At 35.3% G+C, this 27023-nt stretch overlaps 3 protein-coding genes across 5 annotated transcripts; all 3 read right to left on the bottom strand.

Moving 5' to 3' along the window:
- Window positions 1-1102: 1102 nt before the first annotated feature.
- LOC109135038 (high mobility group B protein 13-like) lies at window positions 1103-4000 on the bottom strand. 2 transcript variants are annotated; one of them, XM_048643984.2, is made up of 5 exons: window positions 3832-4000; window positions 2871-3320; window positions 1778-1926; window positions 1601-1679; window positions 1103-1505 (listed from the first exon to the last, which is right to left on the bottom strand). In XM_048643984.2, exons 2-5 carry the CDS (start codon window positions 3217-3219, stop codon window positions 1333-1335), a joined length of 750 nt encoding a protein of 249 aa, XP_048499941.2. In that variant the 5' UTR covers window positions 3220-3320; window positions 3832-4000; the 3' UTR covers window positions 1103-1332. The 2 variants fall into 2 exon arrangements, with proteins under 2 accessions (XP_048499941.2, XP_048499942.2); XM_048643985.2 differs by having other exon boundaries at window positions 3889-3982.
- A 3926-nt stretch (window positions 4001-7926) lies between these two features.
- Window positions 7927-15530, bottom strand: LOC104894537 (FACT complex subunit SSRP1). Of its 2 annotated transcripts, XM_010680793.4 has the most exons (16): window positions 15389-15530; window positions 13734-13919; window positions 12086-12191; window positions 11040-11176; window positions 10835-10918; window positions 10612-10700; window positions 10388-10496; window positions 10204-10290; window positions 10017-10109; window positions 9698-9895; window positions 9425-9570; window positions 9207-9342; window positions 8884-8982; window positions 8600-8791; window positions 8423-8501; window positions 7927-8327 (listed from the first exon to the last, which is right to left on the bottom strand). In XM_010680793.4, exons 1-16 carry the CDS (start codon window positions 15440-15442, stop codon window positions 8200-8202), a joined length of 1923 nt encoding a protein of 640 aa, XP_010679095.1. In that variant the 5' UTR covers window positions 15443-15530; the 3' UTR covers window positions 7927-8199. The 2 variants fall into 2 exon arrangements, with proteins under 2 accessions (XP_010679095.1, XP_048499938.1); XM_048643981.2 differs by lacking the exons at window positions 12086-12191; window positions 13734-13919; window positions 15389-15530 and adding an exon at window positions 11844-11864.
- Window positions 15389-26347, bottom strand: LOC104894538 (methylcrotonoyl-CoA carboxylase subunit alpha, mitochondrial). The gene is made up of 16 exons (XM_010680794.4): window positions 25862-26347; window positions 24250-24371; window positions 23851-23998; window positions 23238-23375; window positions 22894-22989; window positions 22757-22816; window positions 22550-22642; window positions 22343-22454; window positions 21387-21491; window positions 20904-21040; window positions 19978-20212; window positions 19730-19896; window positions 19500-19616; window positions 18677-18922; window positions 18264-18359; window positions 15389-18125 (listed from the first exon to the last, which is right to left on the bottom strand). Exons 1-16 carry the CDS (start codon window positions 26213-26215, stop codon window positions 18117-18119), a joined length of 2235 nt encoding a protein of 744 aa, XP_010679096.1. The 5' UTR covers window positions 26216-26347; the 3' UTR covers window positions 15389-18116.
- Between the last annotated feature and the right edge of the window lie 676 nt (window positions 26348-27023).

Here is a 27023-nt window from a genome sequence, read left to right on the forward strand (position 1 = left end):
ATAAAATCTTATAATTAGATCAGTTCAGATCAAATCAGAAAAAATGAGTTCAGATCAGATCAGATAAGTTCAGATTAGAAAATTTCAGGTGAACTAAACATAGCCTAATAAAGACCGGAGAGAATATAATACTCCCTCCTTTTTTTTTAGATGTAACATTGGACTTTTCACATTTGCCGAGACACAACTTTGACCGATAATATCTCCAATTGTATAAAAGTAAAAATTATAAAAAATATATATTTGGAAAGTGTATACCGTGACGAATCAAAAAAGATCCCACATGACTATATTTTTTCTTATGTATAAATAACAATTAGTGGTCAAAGTGTATTGAATGAATAGTGCCTAAAATCAATATGTTACATCTAAAAATAAACGGAGGGAGTATAAAGCAAATTGGATTTGAAGAGCATAAACAATCTAGGTGGAGTTCCCTATAAACGGGGAAGTCAAATGTGGGTTTTACCTAACAAGTTTTGGAATGTTTACGTTTAAGCGTAGCAAAATCTATAATTTGAGAACACGAAAATTAAAATCAATTAAAAGGTAAGAAAGATGGTTAAATCATCAGAAAATTAAGAAATATAGTTGAAACAAAATTATCCTTTTTCTTAACAGTAACATTTTACTTCAAATATAAAAGATTTTTTTTGAAAGATATGGTAAAACAATATGTTAGTTCATTATTTGCAAGCTAGAAACTTGGGAGAAGCAATAATAAAGTAAATGTAAGCCAAGCACAACGATCAAGAAAATTCAACATTGTAACCTCAATATTATAAGGTGAATTTCTAACCAACTACACTAAACCTACTTTCGCGTTCACCGGTTCGATATGAAAGATTATAACTTCATATTAGCCGTAGAATAAAGTTTCTATGCACTACTATGTTTATTTACATCTTGATTTGAAAATCCGATTTGCTTGAGTTCTAATTAATTTAGTGAGGTACGCCTCCCTCCATGCGACTATGTCTAGCATTTCTACAAGCATGATCGGGTGCATGTTGTAATACTACGGAGTGACAATTGCTGCCCAGTGCCCACAATAAATTATTTACAAGAAAAAAAATATTTTAGTTATGTAAAGTTTTTCATCTTGCTTTCAGAATAATATATTCCCATTTTAATTGGCATCCATTGAGCACAAAATGGTTAGGGCAGAACTCAGAAGAGGAGCATTGTTAATAGTGACCTAAAATGCTCGAGAGCTCAAAATAGAGGAACTCATGCTTCTACACCACCCTGCAAGCTCAAAATGAGACCGGTTGCGTGGTTGATTAACATATACTTGACCTGAACAAAAGAACACAACTATGGAATGTATTCTTATAAACAACATACATCCGCATTCAAAGGAGAATATCGATTACTCTTAAGGACTGTCAGATTCGTCCCCGAGTACGAAATTGCAGCAAGCGCATTCTTGTAGTCATCAAGCGCAGCAAGGTATCGCTTCTTGTCAGCAAGAGCTTTTGCCTCATAAGGTTCTTTTTCCTCGGCTACATCACAAAATCAACCAGTTTAGGATTCTTTTAGGTCCTTTTCAGTTGTTACTGGGACAGCTTAGTATTTAGTTCTATTTATATAATCATACCTGACATATTCCTCCATCTCTCCCCAAGAACCTTCCCTATATCTAAAAATGTAATTCCCGGGTTATCTTTCTTTGTGTTCTGCATTAAACAACCCAAAGAAAAACAAAATGAAATTCAGGTATGCTGCAATGATATAGTAATAAGATATGAAACAACCATGTCCCTCTCATATGTACCTCCCGTTCAGCTTGAGAAAAGAATATAAATCCAGACATTGCCCTCCTTGGTGCATTTGGATTCTTTTTCCTCTTCAGTTTTTTCTTCTTCGATCCATCTTCATCTTCATCTTCATCTCCATCTTTAGGTTTCTTCTTGCTTGAAGAAGCTTTCGATCCATTTTTGATATCAATTTCAATGAATAAATTTGCCGAAATAGGGATAATACACAGATTTCCATGTCGTCCAAAGATTCATATTTTGCTACCTCACAGGTCACAACAAATGACCAATATGATGATAAAATATACGAGAATATTACAATTGGTGTACAATACTACAAGTCTACAACCACCTCACTCTCATAACCACCAACGTGCCTGAAGCATTTGCAAATAAACTCTAACCTTAATGTTTGTTTGATTTCATCAGTTAGTCCAAAAACTCTTAAGAGAAAAATCATTTGCTTACAAAGACAATAATACGAAAACTTATATTTGAGTCAAAGTAAAATGTCCAACCATATAAGTAGAGGAGTCATGATATTTGTAGACTACGATCTTGACTTTTTAAGGTAAACTAAGCTTTTATCTAATTTGACACCCCTAACTAGATTCATGAGATATAACAAGATGTGGTATGCACCTATAAACTTTCACCTAAAGCCTTCTAAATCTTTATAGACCATAATAAAACGAAATGTAAATACTCCATATAAAGTTTCGCCTAAAGCTTAAGAAAGAAAGATCATAGAACATGAAAGAGCATACAACATCAAGGAGGTCTCATAAAGAGAATCTTTCTACTCGCAAGAGTTCGAGCTTCCAACATGATTCGTAATGTAAAACCTTTTCGCTTAATAGAATAGAGGACCTTGCAAAACAGAGATGACATGACCAAGTAAAAGTATTTCTAAAGTTGATGAAGGAGAAGTGATAGCGGATGATAATCTATTGATGCTTAACATTTAATATATGAACAAGACTAGTAAATACTTGACAAAAAATTAGACATTCCTAATATTAAACAAGATTATCATCATATCCAACAGAACTTAATCAATAATTAGACATGAAAACATATAATTGACAAAGCAAGCATAGATTTCATTACCTGCAACATCCTTTCCATCATAAGTAGCCCTGTAAACACTACCATATGTGCCATGAGCAATAACATTGTTAAGATCAAGTTTCGCCAATTCGATTTCCCATTCTTCTTTTACAGCATTTAGATCACAATCTCGAGACCAAACACGGCTCGAATGTTTTTCCAATTGAACATCCCAACTCTTAAAATCAATCATATCAGCCCTGAACATCATATTTTTGTCACTCAAATTCCCCACATCAGTCACATTGGAAAGAGAAGATTTCCGGTTGCTAGTTGATTCTTCAACAGGCTTCTCAGATTCCTTAACAACTGAAACACTTCCATCACCTTCATTTCTCTTTAAATCCATTTTTTACCCAATTTTTATTTTTTTCTATCAAATTTCAATTAGAAAAAAAAAAAGCAGATAAACCAGAAGAAAAACTCCCTGATATCTCAAAACTGTTCAACCTGAAAAGAAAAAACAAGATTTATAAATATTTCCTAATGCTGAATAAAGAATTACAAAACACAAAAAATTGGCTATCCTGGAAAAAAATTCCACCAGAAATTAAGAAATAAAATTGGGTATCAAAAAAGGTAAAACTAATCAAATTTAAGATGAATAATAACATCAAAATTTTCACAAATTATGAAGAAATGAAGGATATAACCATCAAAAAAAAGTTGAAATTAATAAACCATCACCCACCAAAAATTACGCTTAAATATGCTAACTTTTCGCCATTAAAGCAAACTACAATGACAAATTCTATGAAAATGACCCTTTTCCCAACCATCAATACATGATGAAAAACAAAATCCAACAAAAAGAATACAACCCACGAAAAGAAATTGACAATAAACTCAATCAAATTCTCACATAACAATAAAACTATCAAAACAATCACAAAAAAACAAATTCCAAGCAGAAAATAACCAAAATATTAATAAAAAAAGGAAAAAGGAAAAGGAAAGAAACCTGAAAAGCAGAAGAAGATGAACATATCATGACATAAATTGAGTGAGAAACACAAACCACAAAATTAGCTGATCTCAATGACTTTTGTGGATGACAAAAGAACCACCTTTTTAGAGAGAGAAAAGATAAAAACCGTTATGTTTAGGTTAATGTTAGCGTGTGATCATCTCATTCATCAATCAAGTATATATACATCCATCTAAAGTCATGTTAGGAATAACACTTTATTTCTAAAATCTATCTTAAACATATAGATAGATAATTCCTAACACCCTCCCTTAAATGGGACATGCAAATCACGAATGCCCAATTTGGACAACAAAAATTCAAATTGAGTCCTATCAAACGCTTTTGTAAAAATATCAGCCAGCTAAAACTTAATAGGAACATAGATCACGAACAAAATGACAATCTGCCTCAATGTGTTTAGTACGTTCATGAAACACCGGATTCTGGGCAATGTATAAGGCAGATTGACTATCACATCATAATCGCATTCCTGCAGGATGTTGAATTACGAGATCACCTAATAACTGCTTCAACCACTTTAACTCAAACACAATAGCCGCCATCGAACTATATTCAGCCTCTCTGTAGGCTGCTGCTTAGTCTTCCAGGAAATAGGGAATATCCCAACAATACAAACCACCCACTCACATATCTCCGAGTGAGAGGACAACTAGCCCAATCCGAATCGCACCTTTATTCCTAAAATCTATCTTAAACATATAGATAGATAATTCCTAACAAACACTTTATAAAAATTTTGGAGAAAAAGTTGTGCTGAAAAATAGTATCAATTTTGTTTGGTATTTAACTGTTAAAAATATTATTTATGTATTTTCATTAAATAAAGTTTACAAGAGTTACCCAACAAAAATTCTGCAAATATACAAAACTGTTGAACTCTTACTTTTAGTAACAACGAAATTAACGGAATGGTATATCCGAATCTAGATAGAGCTACATCTCAATTTACCTCTTTAAAATCTTTATGGGCTATATATATATTTTAAAATGCTACTTCCAATTTTGAAAAGAGGAATATATGTTTCTTGCCCTATCCAGTTATAGAACGACATGTAATTATTAAAGTTAATATTATAGTATAACTTGATCTTTTAATTTTATAGTATACTTGGAGGGTTGAATTGATCATGATATATTCTAATCATCTAATGGAAACTAAATAGGGAAATAAAGTACTTATTATTTTTATCTGCTGATGTGATTTTAATATGGAGAAAGTATATTTCCCTAAAACGAGCAATAGGTATAAACTAGTGAGTGTCCAGGACGAGATGTCGGGTTGTTACTTTTTCGTAACTTTTTGTCGAGTGTGGAAAAATTGACATAATGACATGATAAGTAATTGTATGGTTTTTGAAAGATAAACTCTTAAAAGTTTTGGGATGAAAGCAATTGTTTAATTCTTTCTACAAGGAATTGGATTAAGAGTTTATGTCTATAATAGTCTCTTGCTATATTATCATAAAAGGTTAGTTATCTAACTACTTGTACAAATCTTTTAATTAGATATAATTATAAGACTTTATGATATTTTATTTTGAAATACTAAACAATTGTGTTATCGTAGGTTAATGGTTAAGCATTCACTTTTCGTTTCAAAGGTAACTTCGATACCTTGTACAACATTAATTTTTAATTGAGGGTTTTACTTAATTATAAAGCATTTGCATTGCAGCTTTAGAGGAGAGTGTCACGTGGCACGCAAACTTTCTTATGAACACCTTTTAATATATTAGTATAGATATAGATATAGAGTGAGGATCAAGGATGACCTAGTGGTTTTGAGGCTCTCATTCCATCCATGGAACCTGGAGGTGCGATAGGTTTCTTATAGTAAGATGCCAAAATGACATCTCACAAAAATTTAGTATCAAAGCTAAGTCAAAATGGTACCAAAATAGTGTCATTTGGTACACAAAATGTAACCTTGGTACCAAACTGAAATTTGTTATGAAAATAGAATTGGTAACAAAGTACTCTATTTTGGTACCACTTTGACTTAACTTTGGTACCAAAAAAAACTAAAAATTGAAAATAAAAGGAGAAAAAAGGCTTAACCTGAACGAGAACATCCATAGCAGCCCCTAACCGATAAAAAAGGGATAAAGGAGGCTAAGATTTTGGAGAGAATAGAGAGAAGAGGACGATCTTTTTTCTCACTCGATACCGAGTCTTCCATTGGTAGTTTACTTTTTATCCAGAGTATTTGACAAACTCAACTATAAAAAAATCAAGTAATTACAATATACATTTACTCTTAGGCTGTCAAATAATTTCACTAACCTCATAGTCTCATACTAAAGAAACAATGAGAATTTAATTAAATTATTTTGTTCCTAGGGGTTTTAAAACATGGCTGACTTTTGCAAATTGAGTCCGTATCAGATGACGTACGGATGAGAAAACTCAGCCTTCCAGAACGGTGTTGTCGTAATGTCATTACTCTGCTAGTCTGCTGGACAAGGACAAATAATTTGGAATATTCAATACATTTTCAACCCAAAATGTTGAAAATGAATTGTGGTAAAAGTAGGGAAGAATTTTTGCAATTACTCTTCTGTTTATATGGTGGTTCATGCATGCTCTTATATAAGGCTAGTCATATCATACAATCACGTACTTTCTCAAACTTTTCTTCTTTATCAGTTTTTATTTTGATCTGCACATTGTTATTTTTTTAAATTTTTTTGATGATATATTCCATCTATTTAAGACCTGTTCTTTTTGACCTATTTTCAATTCAGTTTTTCTCATTTTAAAAGAACAGGACCATATTCCTCTTTTTCCATCGATGTGGTCTACTTTTTTAATACAAATATATAATAACCCCACTTTAAAATTTATCTCTCCATCTTTTTAGTTTGTCTATCTTATTTTTCAATATTTCCGTTAAACTTTTGAACTTTCTCCTTGGTTCTCCCTAAGTGAATTGAGTAGATAAAAAGTAAACATAAGAAATAAGATGTAAGCACCATGAAACTTAGTTAAATACTTTTTTTAGGGATAATAGCATAAGCATCACTAATAAATAGACCCAACATTACAAAATAATATATACTAAAATATTACACATCGACATGAAAATTTAGAATTGAGTTTTCCTCGGAAAAATGATTTCATGAAAAACCACCATCTCTTCAAAATGATTTCCATCTAACCAAACACACCCTACAAGTAATTAAGTATCAATTAGAAGTCCTAATTTTGTACATATCTCCAATTTACAGAATCCCCAATTTGTTAAGAATCGTAATTCACAAAGTAGTTAGCTTCAAAACATAATGAAAGTTGGGGATAAACACTCCTTTCAGTCTATGAGGAATTATGTGAAGTATAATATAAAGCAAATTGGATTTGAAGAGCATAAGCAATCTAGGTGGAGTTCCATGTAAATGGGGAAAAATCAAATGTGGGTTTTACCTAACAGATTTTGGACTGATTCCGTTTAAGCGTAGCAAAAATCTATAATTTGAGAACACAAAAATTAAAATCAATAAAAAAAAAAGTAAGAAAGATGGTTAAATCATCAGAAAATTAAGAAATATATTGAAACAAAATCATCCTTTTCTTAACAGTAACATTTTACTTCAATATAAAAGTTTTGTTTTGAAAGAAATGGTAAAACATGTTAGTTCATTATTTGCAAGCTAGAAACTTGGGAGTAGCAATAATAAAGTAAATAATGTCATAAGCCAAGCACAATAATCAAGAAAATTCAATATTGTAACCTCAATATTATAAGGTGAATTTCTAACCAACTACACGAAACCTACATTGGCGTTCAACAGTTCAATATGAAAGATTATAACTTCAAATTAGCCGTAGAATAAAGTTCCATGCACTACTATGTTTATTTACGACATCTTGATTTGAAAAATCGATTTGCTTGAGTTCTAATTAATTTAGTGAGGTACGCCTCCCTCCATGCGACTATGTCTAGCATTTCTACAAGCATGATTGGGTGCATGTTTTAATACCACGGAGTGACAATTGCTGCCCAGTGCCCACAATAAATTATTTACAAGAAAAAAAAATATTTTAGTTATGTAAAGTTTTTCATCTTGCTTTCAGAATAATATATTCCCATTTTAATTGGCATCCATTGAGCACAAATTGGTTAGGGCAGAACTCAGAAGAGGAGCATTGTTAATAGTGACCTAAAATGCTCGAGAGCTCAAAATACAGGAACTCATGCTTCTACACCACCCTGCAAGCTCAAAATGAGACCGGTTGCTTGGTTGATTAACATATACTTGACCTGAACAAAAGAACACAACTATGGAATGTATTCTTATAAAGCAACATACATCCACATTCAAAGGAGAATATCGATTACTCTTAAGGACTGTCAGATTCGTCCCCCGAGTACGAAATTGCAGCAAGCGCATTCTTGTAGTCATCAAGCGCAGCAAGGTATCGCTTCTTGTCAGCACGAGCTTTTGCCTCATAAGGTTCTTTTTCCTCGGCTACATCACAAAATCAACCAGTTTAGGATTCTTTTAGGTCCTTTTCAGTTGTTACTGGGACAGCTTAGTATTTAGTTCTATTTATATAATCATACCTGACATATTCCTCCATCTCTCCCCAAGAACCTTCCCTATATCTAAAAATGCAATTCCCGGGTTATCTTTCTTTGTGTTCTGCATTAAACAACCCAAAGAAAAACAAAAGGAAATTCAGGTATGCTGCAACGATATAGTAATAAGATATGAAACAACCATGTCCCTCTCATATGTACCTCCCGTTCAGCTTGAGAAAAGAATATAAATCCAGACATTGCCCTCTTTGGTGCATTTGGATCCTTTTTCCTCTTTGGTTTTTTCTTCTTCGATCCATCTTCATCTTCATCTTCATCTCCATCTTTAGGTTTCTTCTTGCTTGAAGAAGCTTTCGATGATGCTGGATCCTTCTTTTCTTTCTTGGCGGGCTTCTGTATAGACTCATTCATATCACAAGAGTTAGTTCAGCCAAATGAAGTAGATATTTCTGGCAAAAAAAAGATTTGGCATGGCATGAACTTACCTCTTTTTCATCACCACTAACACTACCATCGGAATGATCTTCTCCAGAATCATCAGTTGGTGAACCTCCATCATCCTTGTCTAGAACAAAATCTTCGTCCTGTCCAGAAGCATCAACTATGTACTCAAACTTCTTCCGACAAAGCTTAGGTAACAATGAAAGATATAACCATCCCTTATGCCAAACCCCCCTACTCCCGCCGAAAAAAAATAATGGAAATGTAAAAGAGGAAAGACAAAAGGTTCCTGAGCTAGAAAATATATTTAAACTTCAACTGGTCCAATCCATCCATAATGCTGAAACAGTTAGGAATGATGTAATACCTCTTCATCACTCTCATCTTGTGCATCCTTTATTCTATTCATATGAGGATCAACATTTTCATCATCACTACTCAGAGGTGCAATGGAAGGTTGATTGGCACCATCTGCTGCATTCACGATTTTCAAGCCCTTAGCGCTGCAAGTAACCAAATGAAATGGTTAGCTTAAAACCAAATGCTACTTGCGGCGAAGATCAGATATTGGGAGTTAAACAAAACCTGATGAAATCAAACAAGTTGGTATATTCACTCCTCTGGATATTCCGGAAGAGATGTTCCTGGTCTGTCTTCAATTTTACAAGGAGATCAAAATAATGCATATTGGACCCCGCAACAACATGCCTCTGGAACTCCACATAATCAATCTAGATACGAGAGGAACTCATTTGTTAGAATGATAAACAGCCAAAACTAAAAAATCAAATTTAATAACCTAAACATGGGAGGATACTCAAATACAACTGCCATACTTTAGATAATTGAAGAGTATACCTCCTCATGAAGAATAAGGGTTGGAGGCTTGGGCAAGAAGAAAAAGCTCTTCTCAAGTGGGTACAGAATTCCGTCTTCAGCTTTCAGTGATGACTTGACAGCATAGCCATCTTGGCAGCTGCGGAATTTTCCAGGCCTAGTAACCTTGGCGCTAGATAGTGCACGTAATATGTTTGTAAATACATCATGGATTAGACCCTGTGTCATGAGAAACCAACAATGAATACTAATTTAATGAACATGGAGAGCCAAAGAACTAAATAAGGACGGCAAAATATTCTAAGAACTACTTTCAGATGCAAAAATCTCTTAGCATTACCTTGTAAGAAGATTCCAACTTATCTTTGTACTTGGTTAACAAAAGTTCCTCACTCAATGAGAGGGTGCTTTCAACCACATAGTCGGTCTCAAACTGAAAAAAGAGAAGCATACGGACCGTGTTTCAATCAAAGACAGATCTTCGAAGAGAAAAAATCCAGAGAATGAAATAACTAACACGGTAATACCTGCATCACAATATGTGGGTACAGAGTTTGCCCTTTACGAATTGGAGGATCAAGAGTGATAACAACAAAAGTATGTGGCTGATTCGACTGCAACAAAACATAGATGTTATGTGATCATCGCAATAATGAAAAGCTATCAAAAACGTATCCAAAGAAGAAAATAGAAATTTTAAAAGCAACAAACCTTAGGGAGACAGAATAGACGAACAACACTGCTGTATTGGATTTTAAAATCATTAGCTTGTCCTTGCAGACGTAAAAATGAAAGATGTAGTTCAACACTATACCGACCCCTGGAACAAAGACAGTTATCAACAGTTAAATTTCATCTTAAGTACAGAAAAAAGACAAACTAACTAACAGCACATTATTATCTAGAAAGAAATAGTGGATTGGTTTTGCACACACCTCGGAGTAAGGATAGCAATACCATCAAATGTGACAACAGCCTCTTCCGCATCAACATCAGCCATAGACATGATCTTATCGTGGAAAACCTAAGAGGAAAACCCCGCAAAAGAAAAAGAGAGAAGCTTTCAAATGTATGACAATCGCATTGTCTACAAAACCAAAATTGGATTTCTGAAGGAATGAGCCAAAACTAATCTCATTTGAGAAGAAACAAACTCACTTGAGCTGAAGGGCGATTTTCATCACCAACAAACTGGGTGTTAGAATTTGGTATGTGAAAACTGATCTCCATAAGCGAATCTTTCTGCAGAAAATCGAAAAGGAAATTAAATTTAGCACTCAACCAAAGTACAAAACCAACAAATGCACAAATCAAAGAATGAATAAAAAAGGTCCTTCCAAGACATCGTAAACGCGCAAAAAACCTCATTGGCACCAGTTGCATCATCCACATGGAACTCCAATAGAACATCATTTTTTCCTTGCATCTGAGTTTGTGAGACATCAGCTAAAGACAGCTCAAAAGCTTGTTTTGAACCAGCCTTAAAAGCCAACATATTCCCTGTAAAAAGCATATAAGCTTGCAATAAGAACCCTTTGATTCCATCAAACCAGGTTACATAACTTCATTGCACAAAACTATTAAAAGGCAGAAATAAGAAAAAAAAAAAAAAAAAAGCACCAGTTACAATGTAAAGATCCTATCAGAATCAGATAACAACATTAAACAGGCCGAATGCCATACCTCACTCAAACTAGAGTGTCTTAAGTGAACTTAGCTATGGAGCAAGAAGGCAAAATCTCATCTAAAGAACAACACAAATTAACGTAGACTCTTGGAGGAATGGGCTAAAACTAGCAAAAATAATTGGTTTTAAACCTGGAACGAAGAAACCAATGACCATCCAAGTCTACCATTAGCCAATTGAACTCATTCAAATTCGCTATAAATGACACATGATCCATGTTCTTTTTGCAAAGCAGGCACTGTAAAAGCATAGCATCCACTTGAAAGGTCAGTTGTTGAAAAGAATAAAATTTGGTGACCCTTCCCATGCAATAACTAGATAGCACCTAAATATAAATATTCAAGTCTCCAAACTTGCTATTTGTCCGTCACTTTTCAGCTTAGCAACCAAAAAGCGCAAGGCTCTTAGTAACTATCTATACCAAGAAAGTTGATTTATTGGCATAAAAAGTTAATTTATCTCAAAATATGGCAATTCAACCTCATGGGAAGTCTAAAATAAACTGTTTATCAACTCTGATTCCAGCAGATTTCTCCAAGCATACACTATTTAGATTTCTCCCCCAACAATCAGAACCCTAACCTACACCCCACAAAAAAAGCAAAAGGCTACAAGTGCAACTGTCATTAGCACCAAAAAGGCTTAAATCGACAAAAGATAAAGAATACAAAGAGCAAGAAAGAATTTAACAGATGAAAAGAATAAACCAGAAACAAGATTACCACTGAACTCAACATCTCCCCAATTATGCCCACTAACAGAAAGCTGTTTCTCTTCAGGGGTAATTCCATAACTGCTTCGGAAGAAACTTGTCAGAGTGGCAACATCCTATCAACAAAAAAGGAAGGCAATCAACTTTCATGACCCTACAGATCTTAAATTCAACGTAGATGGAGAGAAATAGAATATGATTAAAAGTGCATCAATAATTTAAGCATTTGCAAACAGAGACCTAGTAGCAGACTGAGCACCAGCACATAGTGGCGCCAAGATTTCAGAACGCAACAAAGGTGCCACTACAGAGTATGAAATACAAACTCCAAGCAAAAATTTCAAGCAGACAACAGTATAAGCAATTAACAGTCAAGAAATGTGGATGCAGATGAAACACAACCAGAAATTAAAATTTAAATCAACAAAAACTCCAAAAGAGTAAAGAGGTTGAACACCTCTGACTTTCAAAAGATCCTCTCCCCCAGGCCCAAAAAAAGGTTGTGGAGGGTATCACAATGTGACCACAAGAAAGATTAGACCTAACAGCTTCATGTAAAAATCCCAGCACAACACCATCATCATCCAGTTTGTAATACAACTGATATTCACGTTGAGTCAAAGCTACCACACTTGACAAGTGACTTAAGAAAATAATGCACATTAAAGGCCCAAGACACATTCCATTAGCCAAACGGGCATGATCCTCACTTTGATCATAAATCTTCATCTTTCAAATCATATCTCTTTTCTAAAAAATTTAACATCAAAAGACCTTTCTAATCTACCAGATATAACTCAAGGCCACACAGGAAAAGAAAAGTAAACTAGGTTATGAGGAAGGAGAATATCAGCACTTGGTATTCTGAGACTAAGTGACTAAAAAGAGCATAAACCATATGTGATTAACTCACATTCTCACAAGAGGTGCTGAAAAAAAATATACTAACAAGTGTCAAGACCCACATGACCAACTTATCCCTATTTACAACTTATTTGTAGCCATTGAAACCAGACAATTTCTCTCAGATATATTTATCAATAGCACGACATATATAAGCAACTATCCAATTCCAATCAAATCAAAGAGCTACAAATTAATACAGCGCATTGAATTCTCTGTATTTATTACGTAGTAACATGAAATATCACCATTCGTGCATGTCTAGAATTATATTGGAAAGCATTTCTCTTATTGCAAGGCAACAAGTTGCGACTACACACATTTGAAGGCATAAGTTATTTTAAAGGCATAATAAATCATATCTAAACTAGTATGCCAAAGGCCATCTAATTAAAGCAAGATGCATAGATGATAGATATAGTACATGTCTAGAAACTATAATTAATACACTACTAGCAGATCATGCATGTGTAGTGAACGTTATTTCACAGAGGAAGTACAGCAATCCCAATAATCTAAGCTTTAATCAATGGGAATAAAGTTTAAATCCAATCGGGCCTCTGAACTTATTGTTTCTCAACAGTTTTACATAATTATATCACGACTACATAATTATATACCAAATGGGGAAAATTCTGCATTTTGGTAAGACATGCACAAGCAAGGAAAAAAGACAAAGATTAAGGAAAAAAATTCAAAAGACTCCACCGATATATAGTCAGATTTATTAAAAAGAAAGCAGAAAAGAAATGAACCTGATCCCGGAAGCCAGTAAATTTATAGTACACCCCATCTTTACTCCGAACTCCAAGTTGATTCGTTCTTTGCACCTTCATCCAGAATAACCCAGAGATATTACTCTTGTCAACTTCAACAGCTTTCCCACCACCCTGCTTTTTCCACAGGATCCCACCCGAATGCACTCTAATCTGCCCTTGTTTCTGTAAGCCCAAGCAGAACAGAAAAGATATCGACATTAACTGGTTATGATACCAAACCAAGGATAGTATATATGCAAACATACTATTGACAATTCTGTAATTAACTAGAGATACTCTACATGCTCTGAAAACAAGAAAAAGTGATAAGAGAGAGAAGTAAAAGGAATATAGTCCATGCCCATGTTTGGAGTGGATTAGATTGGACGTTAGAACACAAAACAGGGGGGAAACGAAGAGAAGTCATGTAAAATGTTCTTAATTGCTCCCCCATTGCTTTCTGACAAAAAGATTTCATTCCCCTCCCTCATTTCTTATTTAGCTACACAAACGCCTGCGTTGTCCTCTCATATTTAGCTAAACAAACGCAGGTAAATGTTACTCATTCCAATTCTTTTAGAAAAAAAAATCTACAAGTCCCCACCCCCTCCCTTCTCAATTCTATACAACTTTTTCACCAAAGTAACTTTTCTATTCCTTTTATTCACTTAGAATGTCCAATGAACAATTAGTTGTCAATTTGAATGCACATAAAATCATACCTATCAAATTTGAGTAAGTTATTACTGCTGACACTCCTTACTCTGTGTACATAACCTAAAAAGACACTTACAGCTTGTTTGGTAGAAAGGATTTGGAAAGAAAAGAAAGGAAGTGCAAGGAAATTTGTAAGTTTCCAATGTTTGGTTCAAAAATTTCTTTTTAATAAAAGAAAATGCAAGGAAAGACTCTTTAATAAAATTTCACTTTCCTATCCTCCCAACGGTCGGGGAATTTGGGAGAAAGAGAAAATTTAAACCAAACATGGGAAGCTAAGTTTTTTTTTTCCCTTTCTCTTCCGTTCTTTTCTCTTCTCTTTATTTCCTTTACTAAACAGGCTGTTAAATTCAGGCAGAGGAATTATATTTCTCATTATCCTCTCACAGGCAAACCTTCTACTAGTCATCTGCATCAGAACACCGGCGCTACTTCAGTACACCCCTATATTGAGCTTCTTCGTCATTCAAATGAATTTAAGAGCAGCAAAACACACACGAATACAGAATTTTCAAGCTAATTAACAGTAAGGTAACAAATATGAGTTTCTTACAGCTAGACGCCGTAAAATTAGGGTTCAACTAGGGTTTGGGATTGCAGTAAAAAAAAAAATCCTGAACTTAAGCTGAAGTTGTCTCTATTTCTCACAATCCTTTCAAATTCAATCACTTAAACCCTAATTTAATGCAAACACAACTTTACGGCCTATAATCACACAACATGCCAGTAAATTGAAAACGTTCCAATCTCGCAACCAAGCTTAATCTATAGTGTAAAAATAGAGATGAACACGAAAAAAACCTAGGTGAAAAATCGCAAAAACATACTGAACACTTTGCAATAAAAATTAGGGTTAGAAACTACTATGAAACGACAATCGATGCATGCGAAAACGATACAGCAAATGAGGTGAGAAAGAGGAGAGAGAAACTAACATTGCCGCCGCGACCGCCGAGAGAAACGCTATTGAAGAGATGACCGTCCGCCATTGTTACACTTTTACGGAGATTTCAGAGTGAAAACACTCGAGTGAAATGTGTGAGAAAAATGGATTAGAATTGGGCGGAGATTTTATGGTGTCGAACTCGAATGGGGGAAGAGAAGAAAGGCGCGAATTTCGTTTGTTCGTTCTTCACCGTCTATTGCGTTATGGGCTGGCTTTATCTCTACTTTTTTTTTTTCTTTAAATTGGGTTAGAGCCTAGAGGGTTGGGTTAGTATCTAGTCTTACATGCACGCAATGCGTGCGATAACGTGTGATAACAAATAAAGTAGAAAATAAAATTTGGGTAGAATAATTGTTTTTACATTTTATTTTATCAAAAAACTGATATTTTAAATGTCTAAATTTCCCCCTTTTTTCATTCAAATGAAATAGTTAGTTATCCTCTATTTTTTTTCTTTTTTTCCTTTTTCTATTTTTTAGTGTCCCCCGTGTGTTGCCTTATAGAATAGAGATACTTCAATGTTGGATTAGTTTCAAAATATATTTTCAAAATATTATCAATCTTTTATAAGTTTTACTAATCGATAATTGAATTTATTAACCGTCAAAGTAGTGCACTCGGCACCGGCATATGTAAAAGTCGATGCGTTGTATGTATTTAAATACAGCAGAAATATGATATAGATTGTATAATAAATTTAAATTAATCATAATTAATATTGCTCAGGTTTGTTGTTGAAAACTTGAGATAACAAAATGTTAACCCATTCAAGAGCACTATCAGTTATTACGTTTGTTTTAAAGATTTTAAAAGTCATAATAATACTAATCATGTGTTCATTTGAAACTGACAACTTTGTATTTCAAATTGGTCAACGGGTCGGGCCGTATAAATTTTAAGGGGGAAAGGTTCATTATTATCCTTAAGTTTGTAACACCTTTTATCGGTAGTTAGTGAGATAAACCATCAAAGTATTTTCAAAGTTTTTTTTTTTGAGGGGAAAGATCGAAAAGTGCATTAAGATAGGGACATAAAGTCCACCAGTACATACGGCGTAATTTCAGAGGGAACATGGTTCTCCCATCTTTGTTCTACACCAAAAGGAATAAGTCTTGCTAGGTGATGAGCAACAGAATTGTCATCCCGTCGCACGTGATACCATTTAACATAATGAAAGAACTACATGACGACAAGATATCCTCCAAAATAGAGTCAAGAACGGAGAAATAGATAGCACCTTTCGAGAGCCTGGAGACGAGCGACTTGCAGTTTGTCTCCAAAACAACATTTGGATGGTCATGAGCACGTGCCAGCTTCATCGCTAGGCACAAGGCCTTCCCTTCCGCCACTTCCACGGGCCACCACGCTTAATTTCTCCTACTTGTTGCCCACAGCACACTACCTTCCGAATCCCGCGCCACCACCCCAACCTAATCCACCCATCCTCTCCCACCGAAGCATCTGAGTTCACCTTGATCACCCCAGGCAAAGTTAGAAGTACTTATTTCATCCTCTTTTAATTGACTCACTTCACTTTAATAATAGAGAATTAAGAAGGAAGTCCAAAAGTGATACAAAGAAATAAAAAAGATGAAAAGAGAAACTTTAAGGTGGGTTATTAAATGAAAAAGTGGAACACATAGTAGAAAAAGTGGAGAAAATAAATGGGACATGTTCCATAAAACAATTGTAAGTCAAACAACATTCAAATCAGTGTTGTATACTTGTATTCATTCAATTTGTGATCACGGTGACAAAGATAATCTTTCTCTTAAGTAGATGTCACCCAGAATACTCCTAGGATCAAACAAAAGTAACGGGATAAAGTTAGCAGTTAACAGTTTTATATAGACTACAAGATAAAACTGAAAACTACAACTAAACATGTTGCCATAGAAACTCATCCTAGGATATGCTCCAATAGAGTGAACGGGGGAGCATACTTAGTAGATTCTTCCTACTAGGATAGACCCTAAAAGAGACATACTGACCTGTCAAAAATAGACCAAACAACAGAACAAGCTAAAAACGAACACCCCAACAAGAAAAGTGTAATACAAACAAATCTCACATAAATGAAGAATAAAAATTTATAAACACTTCTATGACGCTATTGTTTTACGTGGATTGATACTTTTTTTGTAGGTTGTATATATACATTTTTAATTTTATTCGGATCCCCGCACTGTGAACCCATTGGTAAAAATAAGAACCCAACTGGACTAACACCTCTCGCAGGTTAACCAACCGAACTATACAAGTCAACGCTTGAGAGTAAGAAGGAATATGAGGAAATCTCTACTAACAAGCACAAGGTAAGTTCTACATCACCTCCACCAAGCATATTTGGTATTTTTGTAGGTTGTATATGTATGTGACGAGTATATCGTATTTTATCATCTGTAGCATATTTTGAGCTACGCTTAAGTGCTGTTGTTTAGGAGGACCAATTAGCACGCAGTGAGCAGACCGCAATTGATACAAAGTCCCGAAGGAAACTGCTGTCTAAGCCTCCAGAGATTAGCATAGTAGTGATGTACAAGTAGGGAGTTCCGGTATTATTTATGTACAGTCTACAATTTGCGTTACATTTTGAAGAAGAATTGGCTTCTGATTCTCTCTAAATGGAACTTACATGTGTATGAGATCATTTACATTTTACAGAAAGTTACAGAGTGTTTCCCTGTATACAAACCGCCTTGCACATTGAGCCAATCTCATGTTTCCTGGAAATGTGAAGAATTTATGTTCAGTGTATATACTCAATATTCATATTCATATCTATTTTATGCAATCAGATTTGTAAAGCCTGTGAACTAATCACAAGAGCATGATCAACATTCAACACAATGAAGATGACGAACCTTCACCATAAAGAGAATGCTACCATCTGAAACTTGCTGTCCCGGAGCTACCTGAAGTCCGTGAATAAAACCGGAAGAAGGAGCCTTGACAACGTGCTGCAACAGAAAACACAGCATTTTCACTTTTCAGATGATAAAAGTGAAAAGAAGTCACAAAATTATTTTCCGAGTGATTTTGTAAGGGAAGTTTTTGCCAAATGCCAATATCAATGGGAACAACTTGTTCACTCCCATATCTTTTTCTTAAAATTTTCAGAAGAATACACATGTTAGGGGATGGAGTGGCAATATTATAAATTTTGAGAGAGAATTATTCATAAAATAAACAAATATAGCTTTACCATTACCGCCACTTAGCATCACACACCATATGAGCCATTAAAGTTGTTAAAAAAAATGTACATAGCACACACCTCCATTTTCATGGCTTCCATGACTAGAACTGGGTGCCCCGCCTCTACTTTATCTCCATTCCTTACAAGAACCTTGACCACCAAACCAGCCATAGGTGCCAAAACAGAACCTGGGGAGTGAGATGCCATAGCAGCTCTCTCAGGCCTATGGTCAGCTTCATCTTCTCCAGACAGTTCCAGCCCAATTTTTTGTCTAAACTGATGGCTGTTTAAGCCATGCCAGACGTTTATGTGCTTGAATTTATCCTGCCAAAATACACCAAAAGATATCTACAACACTCGAAAGCAAGGAATTGGACAATTGAAGACTTAAAGATTATGTAATGCATGCATTAAATTCAAGTATTCAGGGGACGTTAAGTTGCATGGGTGAATTCGTGTACAAAAATTAGAGATTTCCACCTTCACATAGTATATCACTATATTTTACCATCACATAAGATTATATGGGAAAAACTTAACAATGAAGAAAACAATAATATGCACCAGAAGATTATTGGCAGTTCTAGTCCAGCAAACATCACAGGAAAAACTTTTAGAAATAATCCCCGAATAACAACACAACAATCTAACAGCTAGTTTGCATGCATCCCAAGATAAAAATAGTTATATGACTGCTAAGCTACCTCTGAGCAGAGTTTTCTCACTCCCCAGGGCCAAGCAAGCATACTCTACCAGATATAATGCATCAGACTACAGTTAGAAAAAGCTATAAATAAGTTTGATGCTTTTAGAAAGACTTTCTTAGCAGTGGAAAGCTTATATACTTTTATAAAGTGATGTACATTTCTTGAAGGCAGCAGAATTCTGCAACGAAACACACCTTTATAGAGACAGCTAATGTTAATAGCACACTTAATCCTTGTGCTTCAACCCTAAAGTCTTGATCACCTAACTGCACAACTTTAACTTCCATACCAGGGGAACCGCTTTCTCCAGCCTGTGAAATTACACCAACCTTGCGTTATGCCAACCAAAAGACTACACAATGAATACCAAGGATATTACATGGGAAGCTAACAAGGACCCTTCCAGAGTATTATGGACAGGTACCTTAATGAGATAACCCCCATCTTGTTGATATATAAGGCTTAATTTCAAGGGCTCTTGACTGCCAGTCCCATAATCATTCTCCCACTCAAGTTCAATATCACGCTTGGGACAATAGTTGACTCTAAATGGAGGGTCAGAATACCAGATAGAAAGTGGGCTTCTTTCCCCTGTCAAATTGTCATTACAAGTTCAAAGTACTTCAATGGCCTTGTTAGGATATTGATACAAAAGATTAGCTATATGCTTACCTTGACAGTTTCTCTTTGCTGTGTTGATTTCCATCTTACAAAGACATGCAGCAACAAGCATTGCGCTATGTACAGCAGATTTGTGTGCTTCCTCTGCCAGCTCCATATTACTTGAATCAGGAAATAATGCATCTCTGTGGTTTTCAATAAAATGCGTTTCAACTTGCCCATTCTCAAAAGCCCAGTGGTTGGCCAGTTTGAAAAGAAAATTTATGTTAGTTGGCAAACCAGCAACCTGTATCAGCAAAGAACTATCTGGATGTTAGAATGGGTGCAGGATTCAATGGAAGATGCTACAGACTAACATAAGATAGTAGCAGTTCACTTGTTCAAGTTAATTACATTGTACTGGAGACAGAATTGAGGCGAAGATGGTATGTCATTAATGGGAAAGGTGAGAGTACAGGGGTCATAGGAAATCATTTGAGCAGACAATACTGATGACTGCATGTTCATTTGAAACTTGAAAGGACCTATGATGTGTTCAAACATACATTGGCACATTGATAAAGATTTAAAGCAAAAGAATTACATCAAACGCTGTTCAGCACACCTCCATAAAAGCCAAAAATAAGAAACTTACCAACAGGCCACCTAACATTGAAGATAAAGAAAAACAAGATTTCTCTCCCTTCTTATAGAAGAATGAAAACTGACATAAATTCAGATAGATTTATGAAAAATCAACAAGTCAATCCATATATTGTAAGCGAATCACAATTTCATGATGGACCACAGAAGCAACAGCCCTAACCACGTCCTTTTCTTTTCATGAAGATGGGGAAAGGATGGAGTAAAAAAAGGCACCACAACAAGTAATGCCAAATCTGTAGTATTTCAGTACACTGCATACACATCCTTCCAAGGAAACAATACCCACAGAGAGAAGATGTAGAACATGAAAAATGGAAATTTTAGAACCATGCCTGAAACTTTGATAGGCAATCCTTCAATTTAACTAATGCCGTGGCACGACTTTCTCCCCAGACAACAAGCTTTGCAATCATGGGATCATAATGCATACTAACAGTGTCTCCTTGTTCAACTCCGGTCTCAACACGAACTGTTCCAAGAGATTGATTTAAGAAGTATGAGATAAAGAAAAAATAAAGACAGCTAGATGAACAGGTAATAATGAGATACAATTTTAACCATCATATGAAGCTTGCCTATTGCACAAGTAGCACTTAGTAAGCCATTGATTGAAAATTCAGTGGTTCCGCCAAAATAAAGACGGGTCTTTCCAATAAATGGAGGGCATAAATGAGTTTGGTGCAACAATTAACATGAGATACGAGACAATTAAAACATATCTCTAATTAACCATTCAAGAACCACTAGAATTTGCTAAAAATGAAAAAGAAATTGCACTATTATCTGCACATACAGACTAAGAGAGGTGCAACAACCTGTTTCTGACTCTGGAACAGGTCGATAGTGATGAAGAACCCCAGTAGCTGGTAGAAACCCTTTTGGAACATTTTCGGCATAAATACGGGCTTCAAATGCATGACCTGTCAACATATAGAGAGATCATAAAGTCACAAACTGCATAAATCACATATAAGCAATAATGTCAATAGAGCAGATTTCTGCCTGTGAAAGCATGCTTGACAAAGTAGTGAACCCAAGCTAAAATACCATCATCCAACCCAAAGAGCATGACTCTCATCTAGATTAACATTGCCATAAATTTATTATTGTAGTAATAATTCAAAAATAATATTGACCCTTCAAACAAAATAATGGATTTGCAAGTAGTGGTCTTATCAATCACCATGGGCTATTTGTAGTATTGAAAAAAAGAAAAAAAAAACTGAAGCAAACAACTCAACTGTAGTATTTAAAAAAGAAAAAAAAAACAGAAGCAAACAATTCAACAGTAAACATAACCTCAAGGCTCAAACACAATTAATATGACACGTTCCAACAGTTCCAAACAAGAAAAAATACTTTCACCGGTTTTCCCTTTACCTAAGAAGCTTCTTGTTGATTTATTCCTAAAGTCTATGAAAAGCATCAAAATACATTGGCGGATGTTCTCATATGTCATCATTCGTATAAAGACACAAACATCACCTCAAATCTCAACATATATTCATGATCACCAGAAGACCACGACTGCATTTCAAGTGCCAATTAGTTCAAGAACATAATTCTCCTAAAGTTCCCCATTCTTACATGTACACTTAGCTCTTTTTTTCAATTTATTAAGACTTTTAGCAGTTCAAAAATCCCAGCACTCGAGCAGTCTCAAGCGCATTATGGCAGCATCAATATTGTTAGCACAGAGATTCTGTCATTCTGCAAGACACTTTCATTCAGATGAAGACTTTTGGTTTCTAAGTTCTATATGAAGTTTCACCTGATAAAGGCACCTCTGATTGCATAACAGGAAGAGGCTCGCCATTAGCAACCCGAATCTGCCATTCTACAAGATCTTGGCCAACAATCATCTCAGTGACAGGATGCTCAACCTGCAAAAAATGATGTGTATGCCACTAATTAGAAGTCCAAATGTCCAATTCACAGCATTGCAGACATAAACCAATAACATAAGCAATTGGAGCACCTGTAATCGTGTATTCATCTCCATGAAGTAAAATTGACCTGAGAGAGTATCCAAAATGAACTCGACAGTTCCAGCATTGTAATAGCCAACTGCCTTTCACCCCGAAACATGTTATATCAGCAGGACCATTGGACCAATCGGAAATCTAAGCAAAGAAATTGTGAACCTATATAAGGTATACTATCAATCCAATGTCTAAGCACATACCTTGGCTGCAGAAACAGCTGCTTGACCCATTTGAGAGCGAAAATCATTACTAACATTGGGCTGTATCAACAGGATGTTAGTTACAACCTCTTTCGATCGACAATCATAAAACTTAACCAAGAATACAGAGGCATTACAGCTGGGGCTTCTTCAATAATTTTCTGGTGTCTTCTCTGTACACTGCAATCCCTTTCATATAAATATATGACATTGCCAAGTTTGTCTCCAAAAATCTATGAAGCACAAAGGCGAAAGAAAGTAAAAACATAGTTAACAGTATGGCCATATTAACAAAAGAATCACAACTCACAAGGACTCATCTTTCACTCACGGTGTTTGACAACTATAATTTTATGCCTAACGTCACCATGATAACAATGCCATGTGGATGTTGAACTACAAAGAAGAAGAAAATCTCCTTTCAAGCTTAGCCAAAAGAAAATAGAAACAGTAAACAAAAGTAGGAAAAGGAGAAAGGGACCTGAACTTCTATATGCCTAGGTCTGGTGATATATTTCTCAAGCAAGATTGTGTCCACTCCAAAAGAAGCAGCAGCCTCCCTTCTTGCAGCCAAGAATGATTCAACAAATTCATTTGGGTTTTGCACAATCCTCATGCCCTAAAAAAAGAATTGATGTCATATAAGAAACTGTAAGGCTTCCATATGCAAAAGAAGAGGTTTTCTCAAAGTTAACGTAAATAAACCAATTACTGATATCAATATGTAAACAACTTGGTTTTGATGCAAGTTCAGTAAAGTAGACACGGACAAACAATATCGCAGAAATAGTACAACATCTTTCCGCTTCGCCCTGTCACCTCAAACCATATTTGGCATCAGATATTAAACCAGTATTGCGGTATAGCTGTATCATAAACAATTGACCAACCACAGAACCACAGAACGTTTCCAGCTAAGTGCTTAAAGTGGTTCCTACTTGAATAGATAGGAACCAGAACAAAAAGGTATTTAGTATCTGCACCTCATGGTTCAACCAATAGGAATACTATCAACATACTCAACATTAGTCCTCAGCATGCACAGCAAATGTTGACCCAATAAAAAGGACAATAAACAAAAAGAAATGGCACACCTTTCCTCCACCTCCATGTGTTGGCTTTATTAGAATGGGGTAGCCGATTTTTTCAGCTTCCGATTTCATTAGGTCAATATCTTGATCATTACCATGATAACCAGGCACCAGAGGAACACCTGCTTCACCCATTATCCTCTTTGATGCACTATAAGCCAGATGAAAGGTCAATTAATCAAATATTACTAGTCTCCAACTAACAAGCACATCAGGCCACAGCAAAATTGTACACATCGACAATTTTAAAAACCTCATTGGGGTCAAAAAGTCATAAGAAAATGATCTTGAATACACAAATTAAAAACCTCAGTGGGGTCAAAAAATCATAAGAAAATGATCTTGAATACACAAATAAAGTTATATTGGAGAACATGGGAATAAGGCAGCCCTTGTTTTTACCTTTTGTCGCCCATATCCCGTATTGCAGATGCTGGAGGCCCTACAAAAGAAAGACCTTCGTCTTCACACTGTTGAGCAAACTCAGCATTTTCTGACAAAAATCCATAACCAGGGTGGATTGCCTGCACGCCAATTGGACGACAGATTCGCCAAGTCAGCATCATTATCATATAAAGCAGAGCTAAATAAAAATGTTAATCAACTTTTGCACCAATTAGTCGACGTCATCATACAAAGAAATCCCCGTCTCAAAATCACTACACTCAGTACAGCAGCTACAGAAACGTTCACACATATAAACCAGTGAAAGGTGTCCCCTTATTTTCTTTCCCAACAAAAGCTCGTCAATTTGTTAGTTATGCAATTGAAATAAATATTACCAGCCATGGTTGATTCAAATTCCTGCTATATCCAAATACCTAGCACCGTTCTACGAAGAGTATCCCTTGCAACATAACAACACTTTGTGTACTCATGCAGTATCCCTTACATGGATGCCAGCAAGCATATTTCCTAGTCATTGTACATAACATCTTGTTGGAATACCTTGAATCTGGGACTCTCTCTCTCCTCAAAACGTAATAAGGTTTGTTTCTCCCTGAGCCTATGAATAAACTAACACATTGTTGGTAAACAACGTATATCTTTGTGTCGATTATCTCGTTGCAGTTTTTCTTTGACTACCTTGATTCTAACACATCTAATTCAAACAGTTCTTTTTTCATTCTACATTTTAGTATCATTCTTAAATCTCTGTGCCAATGAGAAAGCGACGTATCATATTAGAACTTTATACTTCTTATAAAAAATTCATTGCGCTCAAAAGACATACTCTCTCCATTTCACAGGATTATGAATTGTCCTTCTCTCTATCTTGTCACATTTCATAACTCTTCATTATCACTTTATGCATCTAACACACTAGCTCCTATAGAGCCTAGTTAATTACTGGTTTTCCACTCTCACTAATGATTAATCCTTCAGAAAAGCCAACTATGACAGACACTATGAGACAAACTAATGAAGGTAGAAAAGCTATCAATGATCACGAAAACATCATAATATAGCTCTTCTAAACCCTATATAAGAAGCCACATTTCTACTTCAGGTTGTCTCGACATACTATGTCACTATATGCATTTCGCATATCAAACTCCGATTTTCCATATGATCCTGAATATTACACTTCCCTAAGAAGGATAATTTTGATACTCTAAACTCAGTTTCCTAACGGATACTGATCAAATGCAATGTATTCAATGACTCACTGTTGTACGCAAGGTACACGAAAGGCTACTTTTGCTAATTCAGAGCTCTCATATTATGTTTATTTAGAGGAAATCCTAATTCTTCTAGCACACAATCCTCAAATGGACTAGAACAGCCTAAACAAAATCTGCTTACATACATTCAACAAGCTGCAAATATTAGTTTATATCAAGTACATAAGTCATAACAGTGCTAAATTGCTAATAATACTAAGAAATCACTCGATTCACTTCAATAACTCTCCTCACACATCAGTACATCATCCAACTCCAAACGAAACATCAATTAACTCAGACAAAATCAAATACTTCAAAAAAAAATCGAAAAATTCAATAAAAATTACCTGAGCACCAGTCATTCTAGCAGCTTCAATAATCGAACTCGCCTGTAAATAACTCAATTTCGCAGGAGGAGGACCAATACGAACAGCTTCATCGGCGAATTTCACATGAAGACTATCACGATCAGCGTCGCTGTAAACTGCAACAGTTCGAATCCCTAATTTCTTCGCAGTCCTCATTATTCTACACGCGATTTCTCCTCTATTTGCTACCAAAATCTTCTCGATCATCATCTTCTTGTTTTCTTCGCATGAGTTTTCCGACGACGAAAATCGTCGGAGGAGAGAGAATTGCGAGAAAACATGGAGGTTTTGTTGGTGGAGTTTACGACGGAGGAGAACAGTAAGAGCTGCCATTGTTGTTGAAATTGGAGTTGCAAAAATGGTAAGTTTATTTTTGCAGAGATGGTTAAATTAGTTTGAAATGAAGCGGATAAATACTAATGATGTGGATTTGATGGGATTATGATGAAGTGCTGGCATTTTGACTAGTGAGTCATCTGTATATCAGTTATTCACTTCTAAGTCTCTTTCTTTGTTTTCTTCTTTCTCTCTCCTTTTTTTGCTTGAAAACTGAAAAGTACTGTATTGATTTAGTTTGGGCTGCAAATGCAATACGGCCCAATGTAAAGAACTTATGGGGAAAATTTTATTTGTTATTTCTGAGTACAGAATTGGCCAGAGTGCAAATGTGACTATGGATGTTTAATTTCTATTTGGGAAATTTCCTCAGGTACCCCTGAGGTTTGACGTAATTCTCAAATTACCCCCCACATTTGGGGAATTCCTCAGATACCCCTGAGGTTTGAGTTTGTGTCTCAAATACCCTTACTACTCACGGCAGGTTGACAGACGTTAACTGAAGCATCTAAAGGGCGCCAAAGGAGATAGAGAAAGTTTGTTTTATGTTTGAAAGTTGGTAGTTGGAACATTTAATGCAAGAAAGTAAAGGAAGAGGAATTGGCAGTTGAATGAAGAAATCCCAAAATCTAGGGTTTTTTTTCCCAAAAAACGCACCAAATTCTTTAAAGATTCAAACAAAGGGGGATTTTTTTTTACAACGAAGAACAATTTCTGGAAGGCGAGTTCGAATTGCAAGGTATGTAACAGTAATTTCTCTTCTGAACAATTTTTTCCATGTTAAATGCGTAATTTTTATGATTTC

The sequence above is a fragment of the Beta vulgaris genome, chromosome 5 (assembly GCF_026745355.1).
Source record: "Beta vulgaris subsp. vulgaris cultivar EL10 chromosome 5, EL10.2, whole genome shotgun sequence".
In the NCBI taxonomy this organism is placed as follows: Eukaryota; Viridiplantae; Streptophyta; class Magnoliopsida; order Caryophyllales; family Amaranthaceae; genus Beta; species Beta vulgaris.